At 37.8% G+C, this 13,118-nt stretch overlaps 1 protein-coding gene across 2 annotated transcripts; it reads right to left on the bottom strand.

Annotated features, from left to right (window-relative positions):
- Nucleotides 1–7: 7 nt before the first annotated feature.
- Nucleotides 8–2,412, bottom strand: tmem14ca (transmembrane protein 14Ca). 2 transcript variants are annotated; one of them, XM_023299883.2, is made up of 5 exons: nucleotides 2,337–2,412; nucleotides 1,771–1,855; nucleotides 1,443–1,544; nucleotides 571–658; nucleotides 8–208 (listed from the first exon to the last, which is right to left on the bottom strand). In XM_023299883.2, exons 2-5 carry the CDS (start codon nucleotides 1,844–1,846, stop codon nucleotides 151–153), a joined length of 324 nt encoding a protein of 107 aa, XP_023155651.1. In that variant the 5' UTR covers nucleotides 1,847–1,855; nucleotides 2,337–2,412; the 3' UTR covers nucleotides 8–150. The 2 variants fall into 2 exon arrangements, with proteins under 2 accessions (XP_023155651.1, XP_023155649.1); XM_023299881.3 differs by lacking the exon at nucleotides 2,337–2,412 and adding an exon at nucleotides 1,954–2,104.
- Nucleotides 2,413–13,118: the final 10,706 nt, after the last annotated feature.

Here is a 13,118-nt window from a genome sequence, read left to right as displayed (position 1 = left end):
AGACAGCTTTTCCTATATATAAACAATATATTTCATCCTCAAATATACATTTTTTAAAAACAAAATGGCATGATTTTCAACAGTGAATGACAAATGCAGAGAGGCTTCTTCAAGAGATCCACGAGTGAACGTTTTATCATCTTGACTTCTTCAAGACTCCGCAGGCTTCTGGAGCAGCGCCAAACTCAGCTTCCCCACCATCAGAATACTAGAACAAGATGATGACATTAGGCTTCATTCACAGAGCATTAGGTTACATTACCTCTGTTGGCAGAATTGTTTTATAGACAACAGAAACATAAATATATGTCACTGGAGTTAATAAAAAAAAATCCCCAGATATAAACATTAGTTCTGTACTTTTAGCTCAGGAGAAAATTAAAGTTTTTTTTAGATAAGAATGATCATCCAGAATGAGTTTTTAAGGTTTACTTAATGCAAACACCAGAGCTGCTTTTAAAACTAGACACATAATTTATAGTCAGATTTGGCCATCTTGATTAGATTACACAAATACATTTAAGACTTTACACATTTCCTCCTGAAATATAAATGAGGTTGATACCGTACCTTGCTCCAGCCATCAAACCAGCTGGCATGAACTTCCTCGAACCATAGAACCTCTTTCCCATGACGGCAGACAGAGCTCCAGATGTAGCTGACAGATAGCATAAATTTTTGTGAAGGAAGCCACTTTGGAGACACCTTACTAATTCACAAAGTCTTAACCAAATTTACCCAAGAAGAACATATGGGTGCAATCAAAATTGTAGTACACGAGGGTTTATGCATTAAATGATTTTTTATCATCTACAATTTTTACAGATTACTTTTGAAGGGTTTGTTCTGCATAGGAGAATTGTTAGAACATCCAAAGACATTGTAGTCAGCACAGAAATGGCAGAAATTGAGATTGTTTTAAACCATGTTCTTGTCAAATATTGTAACATGGAATTATTGCCTTTGCTGCACATGGACTGATAATGTTTAATGTCATGTGTAGCCACCCAGCAAAGGCCTGTTTTGACCCAAGTAAAACCATGAATTGTATGACTTGAATGACATTATCTGATAAAATGTGCAATATAATATATCAGAGTAGCAGGATTTTTTTGCAGTACAGTCATGTCCTAAATACTCATACCTTATCAAACATCACTGTTTTTTAATGACTTACTAGAATGCAAGGCTACTAGACTGAACTAAACATGTCTAAAACAATCAGTTTGCTTCAGTAATCATTCCTGAGATATCCTCAAGTGGCTTTCATTTGGGATAATGTCATGTATTATTAGTGCTATTCCTAAGCTCAAACATTATACCCTCCAAAACACACAGATGAGTTTTTAACTCTCTAAATGAAGGACAAAATGTTGCTGGTTGACGCAGCTCAATTAATTCCACTGCAACTGTGCACACCAAATTATTTAAAGTTTACTGACCTAGTGACACCCAAATATTATTTGGGTCATTGGAGATCTGGTAGGCACCAAAACCTGCGAGGCCCCCAAACAGAAGACCAGCAGCCAGGGAGGGGACACTGCCTGAAAGAAAAAATAGTAATAATACAGAGGGTGAACACCTGCACCTGGCACCCACAAGACTTTAAGAGCATGTGGAGTAGGAAGCAGACTGATCTATTTTAGGAATAACATGTTTCAGCTTTATTAATTATGAGAACAACTGAATGTACAGTTGGATAAAGTCCATCTGCAAAGGATTTTAATGTCATTATAACTAGCAGAGATGCAGATGTGATAGAGCACACACCTGCTTTCACATATCCAATGACTCCTCCTGATGCCACAAGAGTTGCATATCCATATCCTACCCAATCCACCGACATGTTGGACACCTGCTCAGTAAAACAACAAACAAATACACGTTAAAAAACTTGTGCACAGTGACAACTCAACTCACACGACCTCCTGTTGTGAATGTAAGATTACTTACAGCTGTAAAAACATTAAAAAGACTGTCTGAGTCCTGCAACACAGCGCTGCTGCTGAAAACTAGCTGAACCAAGAGAATATGTGCAAACATTTCCCGCTGTCACACACTGGTGCTCGGCTGCTTTTGATCAGAAATCGTTGCGCAGAGATGTCCATGAGTGTGTCTGGTTTAGTAGATAAGATAAAACCACTGTACGGAGCATTAGCATGAACTAGCATCCCTGTTACAACACACACGCTGAACAGACACGAAGAAGTACAGAACATATAGAAAACCACGAATATTATCACTTTCTAAAACAGTAGTTCTAATCTGAATTTGTCTTTTAAATGTCTTTAAATGTCGAGTACAAACCCCAAAACCAAGCTAAAATAGCAACTTACAGCTTTAATCCTTCAGTTTGTCCTCTGTCACCAACAACGGCAGCCTGTTTCCCACCGAGCACTAATTACTGGTACACATTCCACATGGAAAGGGGGCTGATGGGAAATGTAGGAATTTCAAGTCAATGAGGCAAAAATATATTGCCTCGTATATTTAAGGTACTAGTATGGGCAAAACTTGTAATTACTTAGCACGTGAACTATTAAAATTCCTACAGTCCCTGAATGCATCAGCAAATTCACGCAGATCTTGTTAAACTCATAAATTAACTTTAATATAATAATGTAGAAATAATGGATTGGGAGCAGTTATTCTTATATCATATCATTTAATTGACTGTTTTGACGTGCAAAAAGATAAATGGCATTATTTTATGTCTGTGCAGACATAAAATAAGAGAAATAAGTTTCCAAGTTTGTGATGTACACTGTAAAAAAAAAGTCAGTAGATTTTACAGTGAAAATCTGCCAAACCATGACGGTAAAAATCTGTAAACTCTAGAAACAGTCTGATGCTGTTAATACAACACTGAATCACGTAAATGAGCCAGTTGGGGTACTCTTGCACAGTTTTTAATGGAAAAATGCTGTATTATGTAAAACATTAAATATTGTAATTTTTGCATTTATTTCTCCAAAAGAATAGTTTTTCCATGCGTAAATGTACGTTCTGTTGTAAAATTTAAAAGTAGCATTGCGATTTTTGCATTTATTTGATGTAAAAAATATAATTTGTTCCTGTCTGATTAATGTACTTTTGTGTTAATAATGGACATATGCTTTAATATTTATGACAGCTGTAACTTCAATTTTTGCATATATGTCATTCTAAAAATACACATATTAAATGTTAAATAGACTAACTGTTGTGCTGATAATGAGAAAAATACTGTAATATTTATATTTATATTAGGTCACACTGCAGTTTTCACATTAATTTACAGTTTGTAACAACTATTGCAGTATTAACTACTATTGTATTTGCCTACTATAGTGTGTGTGTATATATATGTGTGTGTGTCTGTGTGTGTGTGTGTATGATATATAGTTAATTAAAATACATTGAAAACTATTGCAGTATTAACTAACTACTACTGTATTTGCCTACTATATATATATATATATATATATATATATATAGATAGATAGATAGATAGATAGATAGATAGATAGATAGATAGATAGATAGATAGATAGATAGATAGATAGATAGATAGATAGATAGATAGATAGATAGATAGATAGATAGATAGATAGAGAGAGAGAGAGAGAGAGAGTTCATTAAAATACGTTGTTTGACAGCACCTAAAATTCACATTGGCCAACCAATGCATCGCATCTGAATTCATCCGTTACACACACCGTCACAGCACAGCACACTTGTTGTATAGAACTGCATAGGTCATTTAAAAAAGTTGAAATCTCAATTTAGCTAAGTGTAACTTTCAAATCACAAATAACTGTAGTGGTGTACTCGACTGTAAATCCTGATTTTCAAATGAAACATTTAACAAGAAATGTTATGATTTTTAAGCGTATTTTCAGTGCATATGTGATGCAAAAAGGAGCATTTTTAGCAATTTTGATAAAATTGTCCTCCAAATTATTTACAAATGAAAACTGTGTAATACTGAAATTGCTGCAACATGTTTTAGATGCTGGCAGAGCTTTGTACTAACATTTCCATTCAGGAGTACAGGCATTCACCGCATTTACTGAAATTTTATGACTTTTTTCACAAAGTATTCCAACTTTTTCTTTGAAAATAAGATAAGATAGATAAGTCCTTTATTTCTCCCCACACCAGGGGAAATTCACATTGTTACAGCAGCTTATGTAGCAAAATAGATGACATTTTCATGAAATGCACGTCTGTTCATCTTTGCATTGACTTTTGTATGTAATTTTCACACTAACATTTCAAGAACGTCTACAAATTTTGTCAACATTTTTATATATATATATATATATATATATATATATATATACATATATATATATATATATATAAATTAAAAAATGGTAATATTTCTTGAAAAAAAAAGTCTGAAAATTTGAAAAAAAATATTTTGTCAAAGTTGGAATATTTCATTAAAAAATTTATTTAAAGAAAAAGCATTAAAATGTCGCAAAATTTAAAGGAAAAAGGGTGTGAAATACTGAGAAAAAGTCACAATATTTCGCAAAACAAACAAAAAAATTCATAAAGTCAGTATATCGGGCCGGGTGTGGGCCACAATTTTTGAGATTTTCAAGTGGGCCATGAGTTGGAAAAGTTTGTGAACCACTGAGGCAGAAATTTATCAATACGTTACATTCTGTTGCAGAGTAGAAAAACATTCAGTGTTTAATGCTTTCAAATCTCTTTTGTTGTACTTTTACAGACTCATCCACTCCAACTCCAGCCCGACATGTTCCTCTCCGGTTTGTCTCCTTTCCTCTTCCTCTCTGACCTCAGTCACTCCGTCACCAACATCATCCACAGCTACATCATCACCCTCAGGAAGCTGGTATCTACTTGCATCAAACTGGGTTGACAATATTCAGATACCATGGCAGAAGTTCCCTGAAGAGTTAGTACAGAGTTTTGAAAGACAAAAACAGGCCAAATGCACGACTATGACGAGAAATGGTCAGGATTGTGGTCTCTGAGATGATGATTTGTAAGAATCCAACCAAACACAACACCACAGAGATAGCAAAAAGGATGATGGCCAGGTATCCAATGTCTCTTCAAGATGTGATTGATGGTGATGTTATTGGACTTGGATATCATTCCCTGGTAAAGCAGCTCAAAATGTCAAACGACCTGATACACCAAAGATAAAGAAACGCAATGTAACATCAGATGATGACACCGATGAAATACCTGCCAAACAAAGAGCAAGTGTTCGAGATATGTATCACTGTCAACTGGGAGCTGAAACATTTGCCACTCTGAGACTGTGGCGAGTCAGCTAGAAAAAACACAGAACAAATGAAGATGTTTCATCCCTTTCTACAACACCTGGAATCACCTGGCACCTTTGCATCCATCCTGTTCATTGACTTCAGTTCAGCTTTCAACACAATACAATGACACCAGTTGATCAAAAAACTCCAACTCCTCAACCTGTCCCCTCTTCTCATCCGCTGGATCCATAACTTCCTCAGCAACAGACCACAGGCCATCAGAGTGGGCTCAGTAATCTCATCCACCTTTAATCACCAACACCGGCGCCCCCCCAGGGGTGTGTGCTCAGCCCCTTCCTCTACACCCTCTATACAAATGATTGCACCAGCACCTCACCCATCACCACATATTTCAAATACTCCGATATCACTGCCATTCTCACACTGCTCACAGTTAATAATTCCATCACTGCCTACCAACAGTCTGTCACCCACTTCACCAGGTGGTGCTCAGAGAACTACCTGGAACTGAATGCGGCCAAAACAAAGGAGCTACTCATCCACACCGGACCTGGCTCCTACCACCATTCATGGCAAAACAGTCCAACGTGTTCATCACTTAAAATACCTGGGACTCACACTCGACAATAAACTTACCTTTGAACAACATGTTTCTGACATCCATAAATGCTCCCAACAAAGACTCCATGTCCTCCGTAAGCTCCGTGCCCTCTCTATCTCCACACCTCCTGTTACTATTGTACACCAGCATCATACAACCCATCCTCTTATACTGCTTTCCCTGCTACTTCAACATGCTCTCCATCTCCAACAGAAATAGACTCACTAAAATAACATTATAGCATCCAAAATTATTAATCTGCACACCAAGGACCTCTCCCATCTCAACAACAGAGCTGTGACACGTATGGCTCGGACAGTAAGCAGGGACCCGGACCATCCCCTCCACACCCACTTCTCCCTACTGCCCTCTGGCCAGAGATACAGGACTCTTAGGTGGAAACGGGCACGCTTTAGCAAAAGCTTTGTCCCCTCTGCCATTGCTGCTCTTAATCACCGGTAGTGTGTCTCCCACCCATTCCTCACCAGCATGTGTGTTGTCCTATTGTCCTATGCTCAATTGTCCATGATATATGTATTTTTTATGTACCTGACAGTACCTGTGACAACAAATATCCCCTTGGGGACAATAAAGCTCTATCTATCCATCTAGAAGAAATGAACTAAAATTCAGATTGTTACGGGTTAGTAGGAGCTCAGGTGCAGGAAACGAGCAGACACGCAGAAGCGGTTTAACAGAGTTTATTCACAAGACTGTGATTTTATTACAAGCCAAAACAAAGATCGAAACTAATCAACACTATTACTCGAGAAGAGCACTCTAACACAACTAGTGGTGAGGACAAACAACAAACTATGACGCTGTCTCATGGTGGGTAATACCCAGGCAAGAAAGGATAAGCGAAGCTTTACAAAAACTGCGAAGCTCTAAACCCTAGCACAAACAGTAGGCTCAAATGCAAACTTCTAGAAACTCAAGCTAGACTTTAACTATAGGGCACAGAAATACCATCCAAAGTTACTTCAATAAACAATCACAAAATGAATCTAAGGCTGATGCTCGGACTGGGCTCACGCTGGAGGACCTAAGGTGGATGAAATCCATAGAGAACTTGAGACGGCAGGTAGGTATGGAGAGGACGCCAAGGAACGGCTGTGATGGATGAACCCCGAATGGAGGAGACGGCAAATAATCCAGGTGACACCGGGCAGGAGCAGGCAGGTCCGAAACTACGACGGAGGAAGACAAACTATGTTACTACAGGTACGTGCAATAGAGAACTTCAAACTATAATGTGTGAGAAAACCAGTACAGGCTGTATCACGATCTGGCACTGAGAGGTGAGTAGCGTCTGGTTATATGCTGAGAGAGTGAGGTCTGATTGGCAGCGTTCCACCTACTCCTGAACCGGCTGATGAGGGTGATGTGAAACACCTATCGCAGCAATTACTCCAAGGAACACCTAAAAAGGAAAAAGAGGAGAGAGAGGGGGAGAGAGCACTATCTAGATCTGGCAGCTGCCAGCCTGACACAGATGTTGTGAAAGAATTAATCATGTCCACCTATTTCACGCAGCATAAAGAGATCAAGAAAGGTGCAAACATCCAGAAATTCTGCCAGGAATGGTCATTTTTGTTTAAGGAAGTTGGTATGGCAGCACATTTCCAGGAACTGACTGGCATTGAGTCCTTCCTTCCCAATATAGGCAAAAAGGGGGCAAGTCTCTTAAACTTCTTCAAAAGTGTTGATGCACATAAACACAAACAAGTTCTGGATACTCTTCTCCAGCAGCAAACCGAAAGAGGTCAGTCAACTGGTTGCTCAGAAGAAGTCATACAGATGGTGCTTCTTTTACTGGCTTATTTTGACGAGAAGGAAGAGCAGCTATTCCATTTTGTTGAGAAGACAAAAGCCTTGCTGAGGAGGTTTAGATGGAGAATGTGCCACCAACACCATGCCTTATTGTGTGTGGTAAGTAAACTGAAACAAACCTGCAAGCTTTCTCTAATGTAGTACCAACACCAACTTGCACTCTTGTCTTGTTTACTTTCATGTTGCAGCCAACTTTGAGACACTGGCTAACAATCCTCTTGATAAGTTCTGCCAACAGTAGATAGTGTGAGGCTCATCCTATATTGAAATAAGTGCCATTGAATTACTATTTATGGCTGATATTGACGCCTATGTCTTTAAAGTTTATTTTTTATTAATTTTATTCAATCTTGGGGTAATCCTACTTTGCCACTGAGACATTTATGTTGAGCATCGACCAAGAGGTTTTCAACAACATCACTTTCTTCACATCTGCCATTTGCCAGATGTTTGGCAGTTACTACTACTTCGACATACGTTACCCAATGAAACTATGATCAACACTGGAGTTCCTCCAACTGTAAAATTTCTTCCTATTTATAATATTAGAAAATAGAAAGCATTTGACAACACACCTGAGGTTGTTTTTTTTCTTTCTTTCTTAAAGGCGTTTCTTTTCAATACATCCTGAGAAAGGTTCCAAAGTCGAGTAGAAGAAGAAAAAATTGTTCAGTCAATCCCAGGGTTCTCACTCTGATCTCAGACCTTGCTGACCATGAGTGGACCTACTAGTGATGCTGAGGGATGATATGATAAAAGGTACACTGGGTGTTATATACCCTGCAGGTATTTTGTTGTTAGAGTTAAATTTCTTAAAGTTTTACTAAATGTATAGTTGTACTAGATATATTGTCTGGTACAATTGCTATATGTTCAGCTTTACTGCACTGGTGTTGTACTTTCATCGAGTTGAGTTAAACTTGCTAGTTCCATGTCTTAAATGCTAACAGTTAACTGGAGGTAAACAGTTCATGTACTTAAAGGAGTAGTTCACTTTAAAGTTAAATTCAGTCATTTTCTACCCACCCTCATGCTGATGAGATGTCCGATGTAGTTTTTTCATCCACAAAACATTGCTGGAGTTATATAGCAAAACAGCTTTCAGGATTTTTTCCAAAACAATAGAAGTATATACAGGTCAGTGATAAAACATACTAAAACAACCCCCCTCTATAGACCTGAATTGTTTTGAAAAAATTCTGAAAGCTTCATGTTTTGTGTATTAAAAAAACTACTCTGGGCTTGTTATCAGTACGACGGTGAGTCGATCATGAATGAATTCTCTTTTAAAATGAACTATTCCTTTAAGCCATAGTTAAATAATACATAATTCATAATGAATGGCTAATGATGGATGCGTGATTCCTGTCCTGCCAAAGTTTGTTCACACTTAGTAGATCATCAATCAAGGATTGTTTGTTCAGTTACTTCATATGTAAATTGCTATTTGACAAGATTAGCGTAATTTTTTTTGTTGTTGTTGTTTAAAAGTTTACGGGCAACACCTTAATTTCCATTAACTTTTAAGGGAATACAGGGGGTCCTTGGTTTACGACGTCCTCGGCCTACGACGTTTTGTCGTTACATCAGAACTGGTTACGTGGAACTAGTTAGCGAGCAGATGAATACATCGTCACGCAGTGCAGTAAGAGGGCTTTGTTTACATTCACCGGTTTTACGCCACTTTGAATTGTGCTACGTTTGCCAGCTTTTTGCCCTTCATTATGGCTCCCAAGCGGAAGTCAGAATCTTCTGATGGCAGTGCTTTGAAAAAAAGGAAAGCCATTTCCATAGAAGTGAAATTAGATATAATAAAATGCTTGGGACATGACTTTTCCGAAGAACTGATGATATCGTGATGCATGTAATTTCTTTGTTTGCATTTTCACCAGAGTTCCGACTTAGGCCCCATGCGACTCTGATGGTATTTTTGGAGATTTACAACACAGTAGGTGGATTATGATGCGATCAGATATTTCTAAGCTCAGCGCTGTGCCGCAGGCTATGCCAACAAATGGTCAATTACATGTAAAGAACACTTACTTGCTAACAAAGTAATACCATCAGGTGTCCAACAAATTCTATTAGGTCTAATGCCATAAAGACTTAGGTGTTGTGCATCAACTTTTATACTCAGGAAATCAAGCTGACCTCGTAAAATATCAATTAACATATGAAGCAGCTGTGAATGAATTATCCTTCAATTGATGATCTATTAAGTGTGAACTAATACCAAAGTCATAGTGGCTTTATAATCTGTTAACTGAGCAACATATCCATCTTTTGTTAGTGCATGTAATTCATCATGAATTATGCATTTCTTAAGGATATGACTTGTACCCCTCAAGTCAAGTGTTAACTCTAACAATTCCTTGCAGTCATAGAGTATATAGTATATTCTTTAGATTTATGATGCAAGATTTGAAACTTTTCCTCCCATTAATGGATGATTTTATTTTGATAATGTGAAAATGATATGCTGTATTTACACTGATATCACCTTGTGGATAGATTTGTACCAAAAAGTGCACTTGAATGTTCTCAAATTAAGTGTAAAGGTTTCTTGGCAAATTGTCACAAATAAAAAATGTGTTCAGCTTACTACACTGGTTTCAACATTGGAACTTTCAAAGTGAACTTGTGAACATTTCTTGCATGATGTTCTTCTCAGTCACAGGTATTTTGTGATATGTAAAACTTCAAGCATTTGATGCTTGCAACCTCACAAATATCAAATAAAGAGTTAATATATTTGAACATTTTATGGTGAACATTTTTTGTCGCTGTTTTGATGCATGAAGTAATTTTACAATATTAATTCATGTTTTGTTTGTTAAATTGACAGAACAGAATGGATGACACAGAATACACTCTTACAGTAACATATGGAATTGAACACAATTTTAAACTATAAAAACAGTATCACTAGCACCCATTGTTGTTACTAGTAGAAACTGATGTACTGTAATTTTTACAGTGAACTTCTGCCTGGACCTTAATTTTGCAGTAATTTCTGGGGATTATTACAGAATAAATTAGTAGTTTATAATTTAGACCATTAATTGTCAAGTAAAAAACCTCCATATAAGCATGAACTCTATGAAGTATTTTCATTTTCATTTTTTAAAGTTAAAACTTCTTTTTAACAGTAAAATATGGAATGAAGCACATTTTAAAACTGCAAAATCACAGTATCAATGCATTTCTTGACTGTAAATGAAGAAAATGTTGCACTGTAATTTTATGGCAGTGTTCTGGCAACCACATTGTACTGTAAAAACTTTTTTACAGTGTACTGTGCAGGGTAATGCTTTATGTAATGCTTATTGTTTTAAATATAATAGTCTTTTTTTACATTGTAAGAAAGCATTGTGGAAATGACGGGCCCAATTTACACAAAAAATACAAATGACCCTATTATATAATCTGCTAACTCCAGAGTCACTTTCCTGCAGGCCTGTAGCTCCACCTCAAGGACCCTTGATCCTCAGACTCCAATCCAGCTGGTTTTATTCTGACAACCACAAGATGGCACCACAGGATTAGATTATGTTGTGTTTTAAGGCAGAACCCACCATTCGCAAGTTTAAGGTACCTAGACCTTTTTTTTTCTTTCTCACAGCTTTATCTCAGTATATTTTGATTTGCAGCCTGGAAATAATGTGCAAAGAGGCAGAAGAGGCAGGATAAAACACAATCTCACCTCTAATAACATGGCAATGTCTTTTTCAGTTTTAATTCAGTGATGTCCATGAAAGTGGGCAGGTTTAGTCTTGAAAGTTTGATTAAAGTTTATGAAGAAGGACAGGTGGAATAAACTAAACAAGGGCGCTTATTCATGCTCTATGAGTGGCGGGTATTGATTCAGTGATTAAAATTTCTTACATTGGCCAACATTTTGACCCTAAACATTCACTTCATTTAAACTGCACATGTTCATTTTGACCACCTGTATTTTTTATTTTATTTTTTTTTAAAACTGGCATTACCTTGGCAGCTTCACTTACTGGAATTCTCCCTGCACACACATTCTCATTTGGTTTCAATTACCTGCAGTGTTGTTTTAAATCCACCAACTCTCCTCCCGAAGCAAGGTGGCGCTAGAACACAAGTTATCCTCATTGGAGCACAGCGTGTCTTTTTTTCCCAGTCAAAGACCACCAATTTTTATTTTATTTTGTTACGAATATCACCAAAGCGACGTGGTGGCTTTTGCACCGTCAGAGCTGGTGATGGCACACTGGTGCGTAAAGCTGGAGCAGGTCTGTAGGCGGAAATCTTTGTTGTGATCTGAACGTTTTGTCTGAGATTTTTTTTTAACCAACTCTTTCACAACAGAGGGCCTGATGAGATATTACCTATCACTGATCAGTATTTATGAAGCAACGAGAAATAAGCTTCACATCTGGTTGTCTCTCAGCAATTTTTATATTTTGAATAAGACACTGACCAACCACGCATATGCACACAAATACCACCATCAACAGCTACAATTTACACTACAGATGTCACAATAATAATAATTAGTTTGAATTTGATTGGCTCTGCAAAGTGCCTGAGGAGCAGCCGTTGCCGACGCCTATTAAACACAGCTCGCGGTTTTCTAACTTTGCCGGAGGCCCGGTGCTCTGGTGGAAGTGGTTGAAACCAAGCCCTAGACAAACAGGCTGGATATTCAAAAGGGACCCCGCTCCAGTCTGAGAGTTCTCTACTCTCAGACAGCTCTGCTTTAAAACTTACTCCTCCCTTGCGTAGAGCCCCAAACAATATTTTTGATCCCCCTCCACCACCAGCACCAGCAGCACCTCCCTTCCCTTTGTCCAGGCCCTGGTAAGGTCTATATAGCTGCAGGTATTGTGTGCGCAGTTAAAATGCGTTCGCCTTTGAAGTCAAACATGAAGGCTTGTTTTAAATATTAACAGCACAAAAAATCTATACACCCCGTGTGGAATTATGCAATTGGAGAAAAAAAAGTCTATTACTTGGGAAAAGCAAAAAAAAAAAAAAAAAAAAAAAAAGAAGAGTATTTTTTTCGTTAAAAGTTTGCCCAATATTGACAATGCAGGCGCTAAATATGTTTAATGTATGTGTGTGATGTAGTGACAGAAGCGTCGGTGATGCCGTTTACGCGCAACCCTGGGCGCCCGTTTGCATCCAGACTTAACTTCAAAGAGGAGGAGAGAGAGGAAAAAAGGAACGTTTTGGACTAAAGCTTTGACCATTATCACCTATGTGAGCGCACGTGTTGCTCTATGTGTGTGCGTGTGTGTGTGTGTGTGTGTGTGTGTGTGTGTGTGTGTGTGTGTGTGTGTGTGTGTGTGTGTGTGTGTGTGTGTGTGTGTGTGACGGAGAGAGGCAGAGCTCATTCGCTCTTGGCCCGAGGGGTCTACATAAGTATGTATTAGAAATAAACAGTGGATAAATAAATAATGACC

The sequence above is a fragment of the Amphiprion ocellaris genome, chromosome 22, assembly GCF_022539595.1.
Source record: "Amphiprion ocellaris isolate individual 3 ecotype Okinawa chromosome 22, ASM2253959v1, whole genome shotgun sequence".
Classification (NCBI taxonomy): Eukaryota; Metazoa; Chordata; class Actinopteri; family Pomacentridae; genus Amphiprion; species Amphiprion ocellaris.
This window is presented reverse-complemented; position numbering and strand designations above follow the sequence as displayed.